The sequence below is a fragment of the Populus nigra genome, chromosome 1 (assembly GCF_951802175.1).
Source record: "Populus nigra chromosome 1, ddPopNigr1.1, whole genome shotgun sequence".
Taxonomy (NCBI): domain Eukaryota; kingdom Viridiplantae; phylum Streptophyta; class Magnoliopsida; order Malpighiales; family Salicaceae; genus Populus; species Populus nigra.
Genome location: NC_084852.1, coordinates 43,257,244 through 43,281,880, shown reverse-complemented (window position 1 = coordinate 43,281,880; position 24,637 = coordinate 43,257,244). Strand labels below are relative to the sequence as shown.

Genomic DNA, 24,637 nt, shown 5'->3' with positions numbered 1-24,637 from the left:
ATTGATCATGAGATTATAATAACTTTATAAAAAAACAAATAAAAAAATTATAAAACTTTATTTTTAACGAAAATATGAGTTAGTCAAGTAACCCGAGTTAACTCGAGTTTTCTTCTTCAATGTTATATTTTTTAAAATTATTTTTTTTGTTTCATCCTTTGTATTTGATTATTAAACTTGGAGTTTTGCAATTTTTTTTATTTTTTTTTATGTGAGTTATTTTGATTTTATATATCAGTTTGAAAGTTAATCTGGACTTGCTAGAATTGTCATCACCTGAGCTTTTTTCTTATGTTAAAATTTTCTTTTGACTCAGCCGCAGCGGAGGAAACACAAGAAAAGTGAATTCTTTTTTTATTTTAATTTTTCCCGCTGTTGCTTCTTTGAATGAAATTGAGATTACTTCGACAGACTTGAAGATATTCATGAAGATAATGAGTTTGAGCCTGATAATCAATTCCCAACTTTGAACTGAAATTTTCTATGTCTGTCTAGAAAAGAGAATTGTTGCTAAAATTACACTAGTGAAGTGCCATTGTCTAGAGCAAAGAAGGATGTACTTGGATGGCAAATGTTAGTGAAAACTGGACTTTGTATGGGACTAGTGTGCAGGATCTGCCTGACAATGGCCCTTAAAAAGAACCTAGTTTTGAACCCGGCATCTCACCGCCGGGTCTGATAATTATGGTTTCAATCCGTTTGCTATGAGTTGGGTTGTGCAGTGTCCACCATTTTTACCATCCTTGTCGATGCTATACTTGGCACCATACTCTTATCCTGGGCAGATTACTCGATGATGCTTACAACGAACAAATGAATGCTATCAAGCATTGAACTTTTAGCTTGGATTGCTTTAGTAGAGGAGGATTACAGATCGGTAGGGGCCTAAAATGAAGCCCTGCAGATAACAAGTTTTTTCCACGGAGCTAGGACAAGATCGAAGTTGGATCAAAATGGTCATAATCATTCATTTAAGATGGGAATGGAAGGGATGTTTTCAACAGCTTCAAGGCCACAAGGAACATTAGCAAGCAACACAGATAATGATTTGAACTCAAAGACGGAACAGGAGAACCATTATTATACTGTCCATAACATCCAGAGCATAAACTGTATGAACACAAAAGGTACTCAGCACTCATTTTAACACGACAACCCAACCAAGTGAGCGACCAACAACACTTGATGAAACACTGGATATGAGCTCAATTCTTGTATAATCCCGAATCCTGCAGTCTTGAAAAAGCCTTCTCAAATTGGCTCCATTTCTGAGCCAAAGTGCCAACGAATCCCACAGAAATTCTCACCAGTCCTGGTGAAATGCCAGCCAGTGCCTGTTCCTCGTCATTCAATTCACTACTAGTGCTACTACCAGAGCAGGACATAAGGGTCTCGTAATAGCCCAAGCTCACTGCCATGAACCCAAATTGAGTGCAGTTTTGCAAGTGGTTCATCAAACGATTAGCCTTTTCCTCAGTTTCCATGTCAATGCAAAGCAGCCCACCAAACCCATATTCTTTATTTGCCATGGACTTCAAGAGCTCGTGCTGAGGGTGATCTTCAAGGCCCGGGTAAATGACATTGAGGCCTAGTTTTTTTATTTTGGTGGCGTAAACCATTGCACGGTGGCAATGTTCCTTCATCCTCAACCCCAAATGAGGAATCCTCTCTGACAATTCAAAGGCAACCTTGGCATTCATCGTGGGACCAAGAAGCATCAAGGCTCCATGCTGAAGATCCATCATTGAATTCACCAGGTTGGCTGGACCACAAACAGCACCTGAGAATATTCCATTAATGCATTAGCAATAATTCTTGTTTACCTTTAGGATGGGTAGAGATTTGAAAAAAGAAAAAGAAAACAGGAGCAAGTACTGTTTAATAGCTTAGCACGACTGTTCTTGGTATCCGCAAACAAACAAGATGAAAAGTGAAAACAAACAAGATGAAGGACACGTCACACAAACAATAAAGCAAAAGACCAAACTCAGATCACGTGTGTGATCCCAACTGCAAGAAAATCTTATTGAAATGTCAAAAACGAAACCACAGAAATTTATAAACATTAGTAAAAGCTGGCATGTTCTAAAGTGACTTGAAGACACCCATCATTCACGAGCGAAGAAAGCTATCATTGCATCCGCATGAACTCAGGAGGTCCACGTGAGCATGCATCATCATATATCCTAGATAACATACTTAAATATTTTCACCCCTAAAAATCAATGTCTTAAAAGATTCCATGGCACCACTAATTTTCTTTTGTTAAAAGATAATCAAGTCTCGTCATGGTGTTGATAAGCCTAAAAACACCCCTCGAGTCTTGTCATATTTTGGATTCGAACTCCTCATTTCTTTAACCACTTGTTGGACACTCTTTAAATCCCAGTTCCACCGGTCATACAAATGTTTTTTCCTTTTTGTGATAGATTCGAGAAAATTCTCCAATATCTTCACCTTTAAATCCCAGTTCCACCAATCTAAGTCTTGTCACCATGTTTAATGATGTGATTGGAAATACAATACAAACCGAACCGTGTTTCTAACAAGTTTAAATTTTTAAGTTTTTGTTAAAAATTATGTTTTTGAATAATTTGAATTGTTTTGATATGTTAATTTTAAAAATAATTTTTAAAATATAAAAAAAATTATTTTAATATATTTTGATATAAAAAACAATAACAATCACAACAAAGAAAGAAACGCAATACTCAAAATTTACAGGCTGCCAAACATGGGGTGTCGACAGCATACCGTATCGAATTTGGATAGAAATTAAGCAACGTTGATTCCAAAATCTGAAATTTGGAAGAGTCAAATTTGCAATATACCTGCAATGATATCGGCTCCACCGCTAATAAACTTGGAGATGCTATGCACAACCACATCAGCTCCTAGTCTAGCCGGGGACAGAACCATCGGAGAAAAAGTATTGTCCACCACAACTGTCACCCCTTTATCATGGGCTATTCTACTCAGTTCAGGGATGTTAGCAACAGTCAGAGTTGGGTTCGACATGGACTCAAAGTACAAAACCTTGGTCTGTCCTTCAACCATTGCATTTTTCACCATCTCGTGATCATTGATATCAACAAATGTTGTCGTTATGTTACATGCCCTTGGTAAGAAATGGGTTAGTAATGCATGAGTCCCACCATAGAGAGTCCTTGATGCCACCATGTGGCCTCCACTGCTGCAAAGTTGTAGCAACACAGATGATATCGCAGACATGCCTGTCCAAAACAAACCATTCCAAGTCCATTATGATTTTTTTGTAAATGTTTTCTTTTCTCCCATCAAAATAGATACCTTATTTTAGGTGCCTTATTGACCCAATATTCAAAATCAAACTGTGTATATCAAAAAAAAATTAAAAAAAAAATACAAGAAGTTTATTTCTGGAATCAAATCCTATAAAATTCATGACGCATATATATGTACCAATCTGTCACAAATTTATATGCATTCTCAAGTAACATACATAATCAAGACAAGTTGTGCAATTACAACTCACAAATTGTGGAGAGTGTTTTTTTTAAAAAAAAAAAATCAATCTTAATATTCTAATTTAGTTTAGGTTTATGTATAAGCTGGCCATTAAAAAACCATTATTCTTAAATTGTAGAAACTATTGATAGTAATAAAAATTAATTTACCACTAGCGGTGCAATAGGCAGCCTCGGTGCCTTCAAGGGCAGCCATCTGACGGCCAAGATTTAAAACTGTGGGATTAAAGTGCCGGCTGTATATGAAGAAGTCACGGTCAGGACCAAGCTCGCCAGCAAACATCCGGCGCATGGTCTCAGGCTCCATGACAGTGAAGGTGGCAGACGCCTCAATAGACATGTTAACACCACCATGTTCACCAAATTCATGCCTTGCGGAAGCTAATGCTGCAGCTGGGTCCTCCCACATGGAAGGCAAGCCTGTAGACAACATTGATTTCTTATTAGCAACAATAAAATCATCATCACCATCTTGCCCTGTCGATGATCTTTTCTTGCCGGAAAAAACAAAGCCCTGTTGGTTCTTGGTTTCAGCCATGGCTACTAACTATTAAGAAATCAAAGAGAGAGATATGTAGACAAGAATCCTTTAACCCTTTTATTATAAAAAACACAATAATAAGGGAATGAGAGATGATTGATGTGGAAGAAGGATTTGTGGTTCTATTTATAGAGAGAGAGCAGAGCTGCCAACGAGAGAGAATTTATTCAAAATATTGTAATGAGGTCAAAAGGTCATTAATTATATGGTTATAAGCCATTAGGTGTTTATAACGTAGTACAGTGAATGTAGACATTTTTTAGAGGGTAAATCAATTAATTAACTGGGAATCTGTTCACCGTTTCATTTATGTGGTCTGAAATGAAGAATCTTCAAATTACAAAAAATTCTACATAGATTGGTAAGATATTAAGGCCCCGTTTGGGAACGCGGCTGCGGCTGCGTTCTCAAAAAATTTGAAAATTTTTTTTTTTTTGCTAAAATTTAATATGGTTTGTACGTTTTGGATCGTTTTGATGTGCTGATGTCAAAAATAATTTTTAAAAAATAAAAACACATCTTTGGCATGCATTTTGGCACGAAAAGTTATTTGAAAAGCACACACAACCACACTGCCAAACACGCTTTAAATCGGTAGCAAGCGTGATGTCGCGGCCTAGATTAAAAAAAAAACCGGAAAAAAAAAGATAAATTTTTTTTTAAAAAAAAGTAAAAGTAATCAAGTGAAATTTTAATTAATTTAATAATAAAATAAAAAATAAAACAACAACAAAAAAATAAATGAAAAAAATTTTACTAGCAAAGTTGGGTTAACAAGTAAAATTCATGACTTGAACATGAGATACATCAAGATTACATATTTTTATACATTTTAGATCATGAGGTCAGAATAATTTGATAAAAAAATTGTCGATAAATAAAAATAAAATTGTAAAAATTAAGAGAAAAATATAAATTGAGATATTTGATAGCATCACATGGGTCATTTACTATATTATTTTAATAAATTAATTTATTAAAATTAATTTATAATACAAATTAACAGACTCATAAAATTTATTGAATAAAACAAAAGGAAAAATAAAATACTATGTAAGGTTGCACATATTAAAAATATCATAAAAATAAACATTTTTAATTGACAAAATTAAATTAAATTTATATGAAGTATATATATAAAAAATACAAATGAATCATATTAACCTCATGAAAAATTAAAGACACCCAATATAATTAAAAAATAATTGCTATTTAAAAAAGACTAAATAAGCAATAAGAAATTGCATAGCAGCGGTATTAATTAAAAAATAAACTTACAAACTATTTAAAAAAAGACATAAAAAAGGTATTAATTGAAAAATAAATTACCAAAATAGGAAAAACTCAGGCACATGGGGCTTGAAGCCCATGGTCACACGTCGAGGCCTGCTATTTTTTTCTTTTCTAGAAGGGGCGTCGTCCACCCCAATTTTAAAAAATAAAAAATAAAAAGAATAGGCAAACGACACGTCACCTGTTGTTGCAGACAACGTGTCGTATGCCAGCCTAGATCCCGGCCATTGCTATGGTAGCTAAAAAATCAGGCCTACAGTTTTTTTACCTAAAAAACTTGTTTTTCAACTCATTTCGACCACAAAATACCTTACAAATACTTCTAGAACACTAAGAAACCAATCTAACAACTCATTAAACCCAAAAAAACAGCCAAAATCACTAAATCAAATCGCAAAAAGTATTGTACCCTCAACTTAGATTTGGTTTTTAGGCTACATTAAGGCTTAAAACAATTACCACCAGACTCCATTCATCTTATGAAACATGTTGACACCAATTTTAAGTTATTTGGTGGTCGGAATCGTCACCAACAAAGAGTTTTCTTTTTCTTTACCAGAATCTAACGACTCGTCTCTTTCTTTCCATGCAAAAAGGACTGGAAAATAAGAAAATTAAAGTTTGGTACCAAAATATTTTTTTTAATTAAAGAGATCGATCACCTTATAATAAAAATAGTTGGGGGCCTAAAATGTATTTCACAAACAAATTTGAAAGCACTACCTATGTTACCTGTGTTTTTCACTCCAGTCTATTCTTTTTCAATTTAACCCTTCCTCCAAAAAGATGTTATTTGGTGCTAATTTTATTTTAAAATGGTTTAATTGTGTAAAAGAAGAAGTTTGATGATTAAATTAAAATTTTAAAAAAAATCACATGATTTTATGCATATTGAAAACACCACACACATTAGTTTTTGTTAATTCGCCTTCCTTTCAGCTTTTATCAACAACAGCTACTAAATTTTCTAAATTGGTTTTATAGTTTTCAATTATATCAGATATATTTCTGGAATGCGTATTTCACAGTATTTGAACTGGATAAATTACTGTATTTCTGGATTCCATAACTAACCATACCTGTTGTGGCTCATTTCCATACAAAAGGCATGCGCTTCCCTTCAAGAAAGGAAATACAAATTGTAGGAATAAATAAGATTTATTTGCCTTGGAGATTGGGATGTGATTGTGGCACATAATTAGAACCGACCAGGCAGTTGAACCGGTTAAGAAGTTGGGTCTCGGGTTATATAGTTTGATTCTAGTCAACTTGAAAAAATTAAAAAAATATATTTAAAGTTTTAATATTTAATATAATAAAATAAAAAAATAATTCATGTAAATATAAACTATATATGTTATAAATAATGAAATTTAAAAGAATATTTTAAAAGGTTTTTTATTCCGCATTGAAAAAACATAATTTTTTTTTATGAACATAGAGTATATATACTAAAAAGTTTTAAATCTCACATTAAAAAATTAAAATATTCTTCTAGTATTTATATAGTAAACTTTGAAAATGATTAATAATCAACTAAAAAAAACTAAAAATAAATATCTCTGATTAGGAAGAAAAAACACATTTTAAAAAAAAAGTTTTAACCAGATTTTATCGAGTTATTTAAGTCAAAAATCAATCAAATTTTATTAAATTCTTATTCATTTTGATCTTTTATCTTATCCAGATAGTCCGGCTATAAAAAGAATCCGAATTTTATAATCATGGAGGCCATGGCTGCACCGTAGCTGTAGTTTTTATTGTTGTCACTGTAGTGATGGTCAGAGACAAAGACGTCCAGTTAAAAGAATATTTTGCGAAAAAGTTATGGACAATATAAAAATGTTTTAAAAGTTCCAAAATGAAGGTTATGAAAAGAAAAGATAGAATCGTTTTTGAGTTTGTAACTGGTCCCGCTGCGCTCTCCATTGCTACCAGATCAAAAATTAATTTTAATGTTAAAAAAATAAATATACAGATATTGTTAATTTTTTATAAACTAAGAGAAATTTCAAAATTAAATTGAAAACTTGATGCATGCATTTAATGAAATTAATTAATAATTATGTTCAATAATAAACACCAAAAAGAATCATTAACAATAAATGCACTGCATCATACTATTTAACATTTTTTTTATTTAACTACATGTCAAATTTTTTTTAGAAGAAATTAAAATTAAAACTCAATCAAAACAAAATAATTTCCTACTATAGTACCTTTTTTTTTTATTAATTTGACTTGATTGGATGCATGGCCCCTAAATTTTAAATTAAAGCATATTAGAGTTGGTTTAATATTCTCGTTCAAGCTAGTGGGGCCAAATATGACTTGATCATTACGTTCAAAATCTAATTTGATAAAAAAGAATTAAAGCCACAATAGTTTTAATATTTTTTGGAAAAAGATTCAAATCCTAATAGAAACAAAATAACTTGCTGGTATAATTCCTTTTATTTTCATTAATTTGACTTGGCTTCACAACGTGACTCTTTGCATAGTCTGAATTTTAATTAAATCATGTTAAAGTTGGCTTGATATGCTCGTTCAAGCTAGAGGGTCAAACTTGACTTGGTCATTACGCTCATAACCTAATTTTATAAAAAAAAAAAATCAATCCACAATCATTTTAATATTTTTTGAAAAAAATTCAAAACCTAATTGAAACAAAATAACTTGCTAGTATAGTTCCTTTTATTTTCATTAGTTTACTTGGCTCTACAATGTGGTTCTATGCATAGCCTGAATTTTAAATTAAACTGTGTTGGAGTTGGCTTGATATGTTCGTTCAAGCTAACGGGTCCAAACTTGACTTGGTCGTTATGCTAAGAACCTAATTTGAAAAAAAAATCAAGCCACAATTATTTTAATATTTTTTGAAAATGATTTAAAACCTAATTGAAACACCATAACTTGAAGGTATATTTCCTTTTGTTTTCATTAATTTACTTGGCTCTACAACATGGCCCTTTGCATAGCCTGAATTTGAAATAAAACCATGTTGGAGCTGACTAGATATGCTCGTTCAAGCTAGTGGGTCCAAACGTGACTTGGTCATTACATTCAAAACCTAATTTAATTTAAAAAAATAAAGCCAAAATCATTTTTATATTTTTAGAAAAAAGTTATTTCAAGACGACGTCCTTAATCGATTCAGGTTGACCTGTCAAACCTTTCACATGGATCATGAATTTGAATGGGTTTAATAATTTTTTTAATCAAGATCTTTATTTAATTATATGCCAACAAAAATAGAGATGCAAAGGAAAACGCTTGAATAAAACTTTTGGGAAAAAAACAAAAAAAAAATATCATGAAGGATTGGAATAAAAATGCTTGTTAATATTAAAAAAAAAACATATGTTATGATCCTATTAAAAAAAAAGTAAAAATCGAATTGGACTTTATTAAATAATATCTCAAACACATTTTTAATTAATTAATTTTAATGAGTTTTAATTTAGATTTTCAAGACATAGTTTAGGAAAAAAAAAGACTTTTAATACCACATTGTTTCATTTTAAAAAAAATCAAATATTCAGATGATCATATTTTGGATCAAAATAGATCAACCTAGTTAATACACAAAATTCATGCTTGAGTCACATACTTGCTTAAGTTTAATAAAAAAAACTCTTTTAGAATATATCTTCAATTTAATTATATGACACTAAAATTTGGACATTCACATAAAATCAATAAAATTAAATTAAAGATACAAACAAAAAAAGAATGAATTTAAATTTAAACCAAAGAAGAAAACAAATTAAAGGCTAAAAGAGGTCAAGTGTTTATGCTTATGTGAGCTAGTGTGTTTGGCCCTTAAAATGGGATCTACAAGGTTAGACTTAAATGTCTAATCTTTTTTTTCCTGGCTTAAGGGTGGACATCGTGTCATCTTTATTTTTTAAAAATAATAATAATTAGACGACATGTCATTGAAAAATATAATTTTCAACCACCAGAAATTTCGTCAAAAATTCAAGCTGATATTTTTTAGACTAAAAAACGCTACTTTTTAAAAATCCTATTTCACCTAAAAACACCTAATAAACACCTTTGTAACCTCAAAAAAAATAAATCTCATAACTCAAACCCCTCTAAATTGGTCAAAAAACATAAAATCAAGTCGGAGAAAATCTTTTTCAACCCAATCTATTTTTTCTTATAAAATAAAGTGTAAAAAATCTAAATGCATCTAGGATGTTTACAATATATCTCTTAAGATTTCAATAACATTGTATTGGTTTAAATACACCTCTAAACATGAATATAAAACTCAAATATCTCTCAACAAGATGAATCTAAACTTTAAATTTGAAAGGAAAACCAAAGCTTAAAATAAGAAATTAAAACTAAAATACAGGGTCAAAAGGAGTGTATAAAAATAAAAAATATATATAGTTTGAAACTCTTCTTTCATCATCTTTTTTATAGGAGATTTTGGAAGCTAACAAGTTGAAGAATTAATTCTAAAAATAATCAACATTTGATTAGGCACCATAAATCCAGAATCAAATCTAAACATCGTGGTCATAAATTTATATTTTTTAAACTGAAAAATTTGTTGAAATTTGCAACAAAAGCTTCTAGAAAAGACTGTTAACATTTATGGGCTGGACTAGACAAACAATGAGCATGAAGAAATAGTTCTTCATGGACTAGCCACAAGCATAAATTTCAGTTGGCAAAAAATAATCTTCTGTAGCTCAAAATATTATTTTACAATAAACTAAAACTCAAGCCCAGGCCTGGCCCAAAGCCTAAGCATAAGTCAGACGAATGTGTGGGGAGGGTTTAAGTCCAAACTTTGCTTTGCCTATGACCTCTTCCTTTTAAAAACTTGAGTGTCATTTTAGCTTAATTTTAACTTTTCAACTACTCATTTTATAAACACCAAGGAAGTTTTTTTTTTATTTTTATATGGGATAAAGTTTTTCTAAGGGTTTTTAGGTTTTACTAAAATATACCAACTAAAGGTTATTTGAAATTAATTTCTCATTCACCTATAATTTATTTAAAATATCTTAATATTCCATGTTAAGGAACTTATGTTGAAAATTAAATTCTAGAAAAAATTTAACCCAAAAAAGGAGCAGACTTCACTTTTAATTTGATTTCAAATATACCTATTAATCATGATGTAATAAATTTTCAAAAGCCTCTAGTGCACCAATATCATTTTTTCATAACTAGGCCTACTAAATGGTGGTTGTCATGTTGGAATGGTTTAGGCATAGTAAATGGTTGTCATGATAAGATTTGTTCCCCTCATATAAAACACCAAAATTTATTATGGCTATTTTCCTAAGTGATGACCTTTAAGATAAACATCATAATATTTTCTTCTTGTTTTTCTCTTATCATTTGGCAAGGTTCATTAATATATAAATATATGTTCATGAACCTTGCAAACCATTTCATCAACTTCAAATTTATGTAATGAAGAGCCTATAAGCGTTAGTGAGCCTTTAAGCCCGAGCTCATTAGTCTGGGCTTGTTTTTTTTAAATGGTTGGATGACTTTTTTTTTTTTTAAATAAGTTGACGACACTTCGCTCGCCAAAACAGACAACATGTTATCTGCAAGCCTGCATTTCGTCCACCATAGTAGTGGCTAGGAAATCGGGATAGTAACTCTATTGGCTAAAAAAACCTAATTTTAAAGCTATTTCAATTCAAAAATACCTCACCAACACCATTATAACACCCGCAAACCATTTTGTCACCTCCAAATACCCAACAATAGCTCAAGAACTAGAAATCAAACGGAGTTAGTTTTGTTTTTCATGTCTTAGATTTGGTTTTGCATCTAATATTGAGACTTCAAACAATCACAATAAAGCTCCTCTCATATCTAGGAATCTGTGGACACCAAGAAACCCCATTTTGATAGTTGAAAATGGGGTGAATGATGATTTTCTCTCACTAATAGAATCCAGCAATCCCTCTTTCTCTCTCCTATCTCTAATTAGGAATTGAAAAATAACAAAAATAAACTTGTGTATCAAAAATGTTTTTTAAAAATTTTTAAAGGACCTAAATTGTATAAATTGTGTTATTTTTAAATATTGATGAGCTTAGTGTATTTTTCATGCAATTCCTGGCACGCCACTCATGTATGTCGCCTTTTTAATTTCGGTTTACTCTTCTTTTAATTTCACTATTGACTAAGAAATTAGAAGTATTTGACCTTCAACTAGGATCAAATTGCATAAAATAAAACTTTAAGGACCAGAATGAATTATTAGAAAATGAACAGTAAATCCACAATGCTCTGTGTGTGTGTGTGTGTGAACAGTGCTTAACTACAGTGAAACCCGACAACTTTTAGTGTATTACTAGTTAGGTGGCCCGCAATACGTTGCGAGCTCACCTTTTATTTTCATAAAAAAATTTAGGTCCTGATGATGGCAATACCCAATGCTATCTGGGTTAATTTCAGGTCCTTCAGGTTGCAGGACCCAAGGCTATTTGGGGTCTTGTCGTGGCTAGAACCCCAGGCTATTGGGGTCCTTAAACGGCAAGAACCCAAGGCTATTTAGATCTTGTACTCGGCAGGATCTAAGACTATTTTAAGTCCTGCACAATGCTAAACCTGGCATGGCTATTTATAATATTAATAATAATATTTAACTTGTATGCTCAAATTTTTATATTTTTTAATTATTTTTTAAAAAATATATGATTTTTCTTCAATGGTAATAATAATACTATCTATAACACAAATAATTATATTTAGAAACCCAACAATATATCTAACACAAATAATAATATTTTGAGATGATAATTTAGAATTATAATAAAAATAATAATATTTATAACACAAATAATTATATTAAGAATTCCAAGAATATTTATAACACAAATAATAATATTTTTTATATTAAAACTTTGAATTATTATAAAAATAATAATATTTATAACACAAGTAATTATATTAAGAATTCCAAGAATATTTATAACACAAATAATAATATTTTTATATTAAAAATTTAAATTATTATAAAAATAATAATATTATAATATAAATAATAATATATTTGATATGAATATATTGAATTATAAAAAAACAATGCAGTTTATAGTGAAATATTCACAGCCTACTATACTCGCACTATAGTACATAATAAAGTAATTCATATTGAAAATACTTATAATACATAATAACTCGTGCTATAATAAAATATTGATTAGTTTTAGTTATAATTAATATAAATTTTTAAGTTCATTAATATAATTTAAAAAAAAAATTTAAAACAAAACAAACAGTCCAGAAAATTATAACTTGACCGGGTATAAGTGGATCGGTGGCTTCAATGATCCCATTAAAAACTGAGCTAGGCTCCGGCCAGGTTGTTAATACAGGACATAAATGATTACCTCATTCATGCGGTCATGCAGATGTAAATCTTGGTTCTTGTGCTAGCCTTGTCAGACCATCATGACCATCCATTCTTTGTGATGACATGATAAACACCTTTCTGATAATCAGAAAAACGATAAAAGGCATTTCCCATGTTTCAATAACATGGCTTATAAAGAACAAAAACAAAAAAAACGAACATCTTAAGAAAGGTATAAAATATCTGTGGTGCGGTGGTTATTATTTTTGTGTTTTAAAAGTATTTTTAAAAGAATTTAAAAATTTTATATTTTTTTAATTTTAAATTAATATTATTTTGATATTTTTAAATTATTTTGATACGCTGATGTCAAAAATAATTTTTAAAAAATAAAAAAAATATTATTTTTATATATTTTCGAGTGAAAAACACTTTAAAACACAACCATAACCACATTCCTGTAACAGCTAAAAAAAAATCGGATCCACTGCTAATATTCTTTAATTCTTATTCGATAGCTACGAGAGTGGGCTGTCGTCTCTGGGACCAAATTAAACGACACATTTAACGTGTTATTAATTGATTAAGAAATTTATAAGGAACATAGTGGGGTGGTGACCATCAGCAGTCTATTATTTGGGATATAATTGAGCGAAGATAAGGTTTATCATTTTGTGATTCAGCAAAGAATGATGTTCTTTTGAAACTTCAGTTTTTTTCTTTTCAATTCGTAATTAATTAATGTATAATAAAAACTAAGCAATTCAATTTAATTACTAGAACTGGAAAACAATGCTGGCGCTTAGCTAAAGTATATTAAGGAAATAATAATAATCGGTTAGCTAGAGAATTTAAGGAAAAAAAGAAAAACTAAAGAATTTGATGAATTTAAGGAAATAATAATAATTGAATATTAAGTGGACTTTTTTATTTTTTTAAAAAATAAAACTATTTTTTGGCTTCTGTTTATTTATTACATCAAATTAACGTTATCCCTGAAATGAACATCTTGCTATTGCTTGAATCACACATAATCCTCGTATGTAATTTTGACATGCTGGCGAGTACACAATCGTAGATATCGGACCTTAAGGAATGGGATAGTGAACAATTTTGCTACGAGAATTTAAGGGGAAAAAAGAAAAAAGAAAAACTAAAGTAATATTATCTACAGAAACCCACAACTGAATATGATGATTTTTTTAATGGACTTTGGTGGATTGTATCGAAATTTCCCAATTTCCAGTTGAGATTCACAATTCTCATACGGCTTTGCATATTACTTGCAAGAGAAATTAATATAATAATAATAAAAAAAAAAAGAGAGAGAGAGAGAGAGAGAGATGGTCACTAGAGATAAAGACATCCACGCGCCAAGGGAACTCCACTACCTTTGCCCGTGGCAACAAATAGACACAGGAAACATGAATTTGACAGCTCCAAATCACTTTTAGTGTCCACGTACGTGTAATATATTATTCAGCAATATTTCACTTTCACTGCGGCTAAACTATACTTTGGTCCCTGTACATTTAGAAGCGTTTCAATTTAAACTTTTATTGTTCGAGACTTTCACTATTGAAATTATTCAAAAGTCCAAGGGCTGATCACAAACCTTTTTTTTTTTTTTTGTAGCATCACCGTCCGGACGAACCCAAGGATAGCAGCATTGCATACGTGGACCATACCTAGCAGGAAGATAAGGCAGAACAGACCCACATAGAGAAAAGAAAATCCAATTTGTGTTCCCTCACCTGGCATTTGAGTTTGGCCACGCCGACCCCTCCAAGAAGCTGGGTGCCATAATGGTGTATCACGTTTACCAATTGCTAGGCACGTGATTTGCTTGTAATTGAAAAAGGACTTTTTTTCTTTATTATCTCATTGGCTAAGTCTACCCTTCTTATCTCTTCGTCGGGATGTGTATATATTTTTTAAAATTATATATTAAATTTTTAAAATTAATAACTATATAAGTCTCTAATAATCTTAAAATTTATAGTACCCGAATTATTAATCCCTAAAAAATAAACTTGAAACTTGATTAATTCAATCATTCCAATATAATATATCGAATGACTTATCATTAATGAAAGAAACTTACAAAATTTAAAGTTTATTTTTTGATATAATTATCTATAAAGAATATAATATAAGTAAGAAATTTAAAAATATTTTTAAAAGATATAAAAATAAACAGATTCTCAAAATATCTAATTTATTTTAGGATGAAGATCGATACACTGCACTATGATTTTAACTATAAATCTTCGTACCTGCAAATACACACACGTATATAAAATATTTTGCGGTTAATATATTTCACTTAATGAAGATCAATCATAAAACAATTATGTGGATTTTCAATGGAGGTCCGACTTTAATAAAAGATTAAAATTTTATTTTTTATGAAAATGAAAGCACTAGTAGAATTTAAAATATCTTCAGGAAGATGAGCACAATAAATGAATCATCGATGACATTTCTATCTCTACGTTCATAGAAGAATCTCCCAAGCTTACTTGGACCCAGAAGAAAAGGAAGAAAAAAAGGACGTTACCATGAGTCATGATGGCTCGGAACTCGATTTTTAATTAATTATTACATTTTAGAAATAAATATATCTTCTTAAAATGGTTCAAAAAGAAATTCATACCAAAACTATTCATAAAAAAATCAATAATTGAGAAAAAGAAAACACAAAGATGTGGATAAGACTCCACACTCATCCATCCACCTGCCAATTTTTAGAGCCTGTCTGGAACTAAAATGCAAGGAAAAGTCAATTCATAAAAAGATTTAAATTTACTTGATAATTTATTATAATTTTTATATTTAAAATAAAATATTAAATCATATAATTAAATTCAAGTATACTATTTGAAGTATTTATGAAAATGAATTAAGTTAACAATTTTGACTATTTATCCTCAATTTAAAAATACTTTTTGTTATGTAAATTTTTGTTTTGTTACAAGAACTCATATATTTATTAAAAATAACATAAAACATATACATTTTAAAGAAGTTATAAATAAACACATCTCATAGTAATTATTTATTTTTGATCACTTTTTATTAATTGAAATCCATTTAGAATTCAAATCAATACCCTTAAAAAAATCCAAATATAAAGATTAACTTAATCCTATTAAATATTGGATTCAAGTTTCCAAGCAACCTGCTTTTTTTTATTGGGAATTGGAAGGTGTTGACAATAGATTTTTTTTTTCTTCCAATTACACATAAATAAAATACCAGAATATTAATTCCTTATACTATTCAAAGTTTAGAATTACACACCAAGACAATAATTCAGCGACAAGATAAATACCAGCTCTTTGCAAAAAGTTTGGTGATGGAGAAAAGGGGACGAGGATAAGAACTTACAAGGCAAAGAACCCCGAAGAAGAAAGCGTGCTGAATTATTCTCCCAAGGCCATGAAAACGTTTCTTCCTTTTTCTTTTTTTTTCCTTTAAGGATTTGATTGATAAAGCCAATCCATCCACACAGCAGCTGCCATGGGAGGCGTCTGGAGTCTGGACAAAACTAGAAGAGTGATGTGTCCACTGTCGAACGGCATACAAAGGACACCCTGTCCGAAAATGTACAAAAGAACACCATCACCTCATCTGTCCCATATACAGATTTGATAATCAAAATCTTCCATCATGGCGGGCCCCGCTCCACATTCATAATGGTCCTATGATCGCTGTATGTACGGTTCTAGGCCCAAACTTCGAAAGTCATGAGACCCCAGAGTTAATGTGTTTCACTTTCTCGTCTTCCACCTGTTTTTTTTTCTCAGGAGGAAGTGGGGATCATGACCATGTGAGAATCCTCTTAACTCTGAATATCATATCATATAATATAATATAATATAATGGTAGTAATTATTTTTTAAAAGAATTTTTTTAAAAAAAATATATATAAATAATATATTTTTTATTTATTAAAATTTATTTATAACATCAACACATCAAAATGATTAAAAAACTAAAAGATTAATTTTAAGCAAAAACAAATTTTATAATTTTATAACTCGTGTTTTTTACTAAAAAAACAAATACTACCACATATTTTCTAATTTTATGGCCTGCTATCTTATGTTTTTTAATATAAAAAAATATTTAGATAACAAAAGTTATTTGATATTGTTATTATACTTGATTTAATAGATTAACTTTACTTTTTTTTACTTAACTTTTTGTTTAGCTCAAATTTAAAATCAAATCGTGTTGGAGTTGCCTTAACATAATTTAATCGATTTAATGGGTTCAAAGATAATCTGAATAACTAGTAAAAAACATGATTTGACTTTAAAAAAAGTTTCAAGATGATATTTAAAAAAAATATTAAAACAGTGATATAATAGCAAGTTTCGTGATTTAACTCGTAATCTAAATCATATACTCCACCGGATTTAACAATTTTATTTTTTTAACTAATTTTTACTTTATGATATAAAAAATATTAAGGCTTGTAAAATTAAATATCAACAAAATATAAGAATGTTTGTTTGAGACTATAATAATTTTTTTTAAAAAATTAAAATAAATTATAAAAATCAGTTAAAAAAAACCAAATATAAAAGGATAAAAAAAAGAAAAAGGCAAAAAATCAATCAGAAGAAAAAAAAAAGAGAGGAGGTGGAATTTAAATAAACAAGAGAGGAAAAGGAAAAGCAAAAAGAAAAGAAAAAGGACCAACTGCTTTACTATTTATATGAATAGTAAATGAGCTGAGAAAACCTGACTCTTTTAGTTATATGTATAATTAGGATAGTTGCTCGTGTCCAGCTATGAATAATTTTAGAATCTAGTTTTTTAATTAATTATATAATAATAAAAATATATATTTACAAAAAAAACAATTATTGAAGAAAAATGTAATTTATTGTCAAAATTGTATTTTTTAATTCACATGATTTTTATTACTATAAAAATAAAATGATTTTTCTATCAGCAACATGGTTTTTGAATAAAAAAACAATAGCAATCAGAAAAAATATATATTAAAAAAACCTATAATAATTTGAAAAAAAAGTATAATTGTAATCAAAAACTAAATTTTACTTATTGTGTATATTTTTAAAATTTAGTGAAAATATTTTTTTATGAGAAATGTTATTTTTCAAGTACATACTTATATCACCGTGAAAACAAGTTTTGATAATTTTTATTCATCTACACGAAAAATACAAAAACAATGCATTTGAAAACATTATATAGAAAATTTAAAAAAAATAAAAAAATAAAAATTTCATTCTCCTTCAATTTTAATACAAAAATTACTTTAAAAATTATGTATATTAGAATAATACATAATTATTTATAAAATAATGGACAATATCATCATAAAAAAGAGCCTTGATCATCTTTAAAAGAAGGAAAAAATGGGCGTTCGCTTAAATATTATTTTAATAAATTAATTTAAAGAATTTTTCTTTGACAAAAATAAATAATAAAAAAAACTAATAAAGGGTTATCTATGAAATAAGGCGAGGCACGTCTAGGTTTACATCACAACATGTTGTCTTCTTAAATGTACATTTTATTTTAGCAAACAAACAAAATGTTGTCTATCTAAAAAACAATTTACATAAGAAACAATGTATCATCCACGTGGGCAAACAATGTGTCATTCTCTGGTTGACTTTCCAACCACCTCTAATGAGTGGAAAGTCAAGTTCTAGGTATTTATATTTTTAAAATTTAATTTTTAACTTATTTTAATATGAAAACACCTCTAAACACATTCTATAAATCCTAAAACACTCTTTATAAACCCCAAAAAATATTATAATCACTCTAAAAAAAATTAAATAAAACAAATTTATGAATCTCGATCTACCTTTTACTAAATGTTAGAGGGGATACCACCTTTATTAAACTATTCTATCATAGTTAAACTTATTAACACTTATATTGATTATTTTAATAGCAGAATCCAGTTAACCGAACTCTTTCTCTCTACTCATTCTTTTTTGATGATTTCCTTTATCTTCTCAAATTTTAGGTGATGAAACATAAAATAAATAGAGTTTAGAATTGAAACATGAAACCCTAGTAATAGAAGAATTAAAATAAAAGGTAAAAACTTAAAGGAACTAGCTATAGTTTTTCGCACCCCATGAATAGTGGAAAACAAAAATGATTGTTTTATTTTTGTTTTAGTGTTAAATGCAGTCCTCGTTGTTATATTTTTTTTAATTATTAAATCTATTTTTTGACATCAAGTGTCAATTTAATGACAATATATTTTTTTGACATCAAGAATATAACATAACAAGCAAAACAAAACAAAAATGAGGCTTAAGATTGTTTCAACACAATATGAGAGAATGAAATTAAAGAAAAAAGTTCAGAGATTATAACAAAACAATTTTCCAAGAATAATAAAAAAGGGGGCTGACTCAGCTGCTCTATGGATTGCTATAAAAATCCATGATAAATCTTTTTACCATTTCTTACTAGTGATATTTCTTGTGCTCTACCATAAAAAGAAATATGTATCTATTTTTTTATTTAATTATACAATAATAAAAATAGATATTCAAATGATGACAACAAATAAAATTATAAAGTAGAAAATTATGGAGTAGGAATCAGATTGTAGTTTTTTGTGACCCTTAAGCAACAAAGAAAGGTTTTTTTTTTCAAGTGTTAAATCTAGTCTTAATTTTTTAATTTTTTTTAATTGAAAATTTTAATTTATATTTTACAAAATTAAATATCAACTTAATATCAAGTAGTTTTTAACATCGCAAATACGCCATAGTATATATAAGGAAAGTAAGGAAATTCTCCGTCAATATGGGAGTGAAATATTAAAAAAAAATAAAAAAAATTAGGGAAAGGACATCTTATATTAAAGGATTAAATTGAGAAAATTAAAAAAACAATAGGACCAAAGGGAAACACTTTAATCATTTGGTGCCATGGCCTCTGCTGGTCCCCGGGATCCATCTCTGGCTCTGCCTACCGCACATCCCGAGTCCATTCCTTGAGCAATTTAAGCCTGGACTTGCCTTATTTTCACATTGTTTTTCGTTATCCCATCCCCCTATTTTGTTTTTCTTGGATCAGAAAAAAAGGATTTTTCGTTTCTATTTTTGAAGGACAGATTTGCATCAATTTGCATGCATGTTTTTAAGTCGGAGTCTTCTTCGCTTGATTTTTCCAAAACTGTGTGAACTCACAGCCACCGTGGTCCTTGCCATTTCTAAGATTCAACTATTACCCTATTTCCTAAAAAGAGTCCAAATTCATTCTCAAAATGATCCTTATCAGCATAGCTGTCCAAATACGAGAAAATCCAGTCACTATTCTCAAGCATATCCTTTGTCTCGAGCAGCCAAGAAAGCCATACATTACATACTTTGACTAAGCTAATAATCTAGTGGATGACATACGGAACGGGCAATGGAAAGAGTTCATCTTCGCAGGCTGGCTTCTGTCTACCTTCAAATACAATGTACACGGCAATCTCCATGGGAACCCTCTACAGTAAATTAATACTAAATTAGAAGAAGAATGCCAATTTGAATTCTATTAAGCGGAGAGTTATTAAGCGGTTCAAAAAATTAAAAAAAGGATTAATATTGTTTTATTGATTGATTCGGTATTGACAAAAACATGTCACGCATCTTCGTTATTGAGACATACAGTGTTGAGTAACGCGGTGGTTGAAATTATATTTCGTAAAAATTGATTTATTTTTTGTTTAAAATTAATTTTTTAATATTTTTAAATTATTTTGATGTGGTGATGTCAAAATAATTTTTAAAAAATAAAAAATATATTGTTTTAATATATTTTCAAGTAAAATACATTTTAAATCATCACAACTGCTATCACACTTTCAAACATCCCCACGAGATTCGAAACGAGGCACACTTTCATTTTATTGAATCTTGCCTTATTTCATTTCATGCTGTAGTCTTTTTCCATGTTCATATCAGATGCAAAGAAAAGTCATGAGCACTAATAACAGCAGAAGAACCTAGTTCAATACAAAGGATAAGATGCAAAACAAATTTTGTTTTTTTGGGTTATCTTAATTTTATGATCTGAATTGCAGGTTTAATGGATAGATGGGAGTTGACTTGATATGTTTTTTTGGGTTTCTTTTTAATTAAGTGTTTTTTTCTTCAATTTCACCCTTCAACAATTCAATCTTTGTTTTTTTTTTTCATACTTTAATATTAAGCTTTTTAGTCATTAGACTTAAAAAATCTTTCAATTTTTTTTCGTAGAGTTATCATTGTCTTATGGATTTAATTTTTTCCCTCTCAATTTCAACTTTCAACATTGAATAAGTTGGAAATGAAGTTTTGTAATTTTTTTATCTGCTTTTTATAAACTTATCTCGATCTCATAACTTAGGTCGTGAGTTTAACAAGTTATTTGACTGTGGTTGATCTTTGTTTTTTTTAATTGATTTTTTATTTTATCATTCAACATTAAATTGGTTGAAAACTGAGATTCATGATTTTTTTATTTGATTTTTATAGAGTATCTCGATCTTATGATCCAAGTTGCAGGTTTGACAAGTTAATCTCAAGTTGATTTTGATAGTTTTTTCAATTTTTTTAAATTTTATTTTTTAATATTAGAATAATTAAGAATTGATCTACTTACTAGAGGAATTCACCCCAACCACTAGTTTGACTTATTATTGCAGTTCATAATTTATTTTGATTTACTTACTATAAATTAACATATTCTCATTATATGAGTTTGAGATTCAACAAGTTAACTTGAATGGATATAACATGTCGTTGTCTTAAAAATCATCTAATATATTATCATATTAATATTTAAAAGTAATATCATCTAATATATATTATATTTTGAGTTTATAATTATTATTATTTTAATAAAAACACGTTAATAATGCAGGAATATCTTTTTATGTTAAAAAAATTATCGCTATCGGAGACCATTATTGTCACTGACTAGGCAGATTCTCTAGGATATCCATCACTACGGTAGCAGTCCAAGTAGGGCCAAGTGGAGCTTCAGCACCAGCAAGGCAGCAACCCACCCCAGACGCTTCAGCACCAGCAAGGCAGCAACCCACCCTAGACGGCCACCTTTGGGTGTCACGATGAGCAAACAATTTGGATTTTCCTGAGACAGCAAGCCATATACTTGATTAAAAGGAGATGAGAGAGAACAAATTTATTGCGCAACAAATCGAAGGAGTTTTAAGTTTGCACTGGTGATGTGTGATGAAAGATAAAAGCAACTTTCTTGAAAAACTAATCGATAAACATTGCATAAAAGAAAAATGGTAAGCACACAGCGACAGCAAGGTAGTCTTTGAGGGAGGGGGGCAACACGATCTCTAGTAAATTCTAGATTTAAGGATTAGTTAGGCGGTTCAGTGGTCAAGAACTTTGTAGTTGAAAGTGAATGCAGAATATGATAGAAAATATTCACCTAACTCTGCATCTCTTAGGAATTTTAGTAAACTTAGAAATTCGAGGACCAACGAGAGATTTCCTAAAGCATTTCAAGGTCAGACAATTAGAACAAGATACTTGATAACTTGCTTGAAAATACTACTATAATTTATTTTAGGCATCATGACTTCTAATTTAAATGGCAGATAAAATAACAAACACACTGCATACAGAACGGCCAGGGCTGTCCCTACAAAGACGAACAATGGTGGATGTAGGCAAGAGATGACCTTTGAGAATTACTGAATCAGGTAAAGAACACGAGCAGAACTGATAAATTCCTTTTAGCCCGCTAATGTGTGACTTGACGAAGCTAAGAGTATCAAGTAGCAGAACCAGAGCATTCAGAAGTAAACAATGGGACAAATAGGATACAAGATATGGGGATAAGAGCAGTTTATGACTTCTGTGGAGAGAGTCCTGCATACCTTGATATATATCTTCACGAGGAATTCCCCGGGCTGGAGCAATTAGATCTTTGGCAGCCTGCAAATTAATGACAAGTAAATCTAAAGCTGAGCCAAATCTGAACACAATTCTTCAACTTCTTGGAATACAAGTATTAAAGAAGGAACACGATTCAATGCTTGCAAATGTATATTCTCTGAAAAATCTTCCATGTATCATGGGAATTACAATTCTATCAGAACAATAATGTGAATAAAAATGACGGAAAGTCCAGTCCCCAATTGTTTCAGGTGCTTGAGATTGCAAGTAGAGGATAAAAAATTTGGCTGAAAGTTTCAAAGAGTGGCGTTGAACAGCCGATTGTTGTTAATATTTATCTCAACAGACGCTGTCATATTAACAAAGACAAATTCTAACATAAATAAATAGATTAAGCCATCATAATGCTTTACATATTATAACCCAATAACCCTTTCGAAAGGCCTAGAGGCTAACCCATTCAGAAGGCCCAGAGGCTAACCCATTCAGAAGGCCCAGAGGCCCATAGCACTTCGGTGGTCACCGGAGACCCAATCAAGAGCGACAACATTGTCATCTTTATTAGCTAGTATGGAGGCACTCATGTTTAAGCCCGGCATCAGGGGTGAATGAAGCAATGAAACGAAAATGGTTTCAACGTGACGGTTACGGCCAATAAAAGGGTAAAGAGTGTAAAGGACGGTGTAAAGAAGTGAAGGCTGAGAGAAAGAGGTCACATGCGCCTCTAATTATTTTGAAGGAAGAGTGAGGAGTGTGATGGTCAGGCATGGTGGTGGTGGTGGTGTGGACAGAGGAGTGTGGTGGACAAAAGCGGCGGATGTGGAGGTTATAGAGAGTTTGGGCATTTTGGTAGTTAAATGGGGAGTTAGTTAAAGACGGATAATTTTCTCTCTAATTATTATTATTTTTATTTATATTATTTTAACAAAATAAAAACAATATTATTTTAATATATTTTTAAATAAAAAAATATTTAAAAAAACAACTTAACCACCTACAATAAAAAGAATGCTACGGACAAGCTTTAGCATGGAGTAAGTGTTATTAAAAGGAAGAGAATATTCATTCGAATCGGTTGATATTGTAGGTGGAAAAGTTTTTTTAAAAAATTATAAAGCACATGAGTTGCAAGCATATTTTAAAAATTATTTATAAACCTCACTTATATTTTTTAAAAATTTATAATAATTAAAATTTCAAATAACTAAAGAGAATAAATGAGGTTTGAGATTTTTATGCAAATTTTATAATTCAATAAGTTATATTTTTATTCGATTCTATTAAAAATATATCATTCATTAAAATTAAGAATATTAAAAAAAAATTTAGTGTTTTTGGATATATTAATATTAAAAATAATTTTTAAAAATTATTATTTTTAAATAAAAAATATTTTAAAAAATAACTATTACTATATTACTATTCCATAAACAAGAGTATATGGAATAGTATATTACTATTCCATACCAGCTAAAGACGAGTTTGATCTTTTGCGACTGGACGGAAGAGCAAGATATGTTTAGTCCATTCCTATCCAAAAATCATTAGGGCCGGACTAGTCGGTAGAATAACCCAGCCCATAAATAGATATCCCTCCCTCATTATTAAATAATTTTGAAAAATGAAATAAAAATAATCACACTAAGTTAGAAAGTATTTTAAAAAAATTTTAAATTTTATTTTATTTTATTTGTTTTAAATTAATATGTTTTTTTATATTATTTTAATGTGTTAATATTAAAAATAATTTTTAAAAAAATTAAAAAATATTATTTTAATATATTTTAGAATGAAAAACATTTTAAAAAGTAATCGCTACCAGATCGATCTCAGATAACCTATACAGGAGTTATTATCGATTATTTCTCCTCTCCGTCACCACATTTTCCTTTTCATCTCCCCGCTTCTGAACCTTCCCAACAACAAATTATATCATCTCCAGCAAACAGATCCTTTGGATGATATTCCCGTCACTTGAGGATTGCAGTGGGGCGGCTTCTTATGCTATTTCTAGATTTCTTACGTTTTTTCTTCT

General features: G+C 29.7%; 1 protein-coding gene and 1 long non-coding RNA gene across 2 annotated transcripts; both read right to left on the bottom strand.

Annotated features, from left to right (window-relative positions):
* Window positions 1–943: 943 nt before the first annotated feature.
* Window positions 944–4,195, bottom strand: LOC133679370 (methionine gamma-lyase). The gene is made up of 3 exons (XM_062101951.1): window positions 3,657–4,195; window positions 2,832–3,233; window positions 944–1,780 (listed from the first exon to the last, which is right to left on the bottom strand). Exons 1-3 carry the CDS (start codon window positions 4,042–4,044, stop codon window positions 1,206–1,208), a joined length of 1,365 nt encoding a protein of 454 aa, XP_061957935.1. The 5' UTR covers window positions 4,045–4,195; the 3' UTR covers window positions 944–1,205.
* A 17,273-nt stretch (window positions 4,196–21,468) lies between these two features.
* LOC133697604 (uncharacterized) lies at window positions 21,469–22,947 on the bottom strand. Its single transcript, XR_009842902.1, has 2 exons — window positions 22,584–22,947; window positions 21,469–21,820 (listed from the first exon to the last, which is right to left on the bottom strand). It is a non-coding gene; the product is annotated as an uncharacterized LOC133697604 (long non-coding RNA).
* Window positions 22,948–24,637: the final 1,690 nt, after the last annotated feature.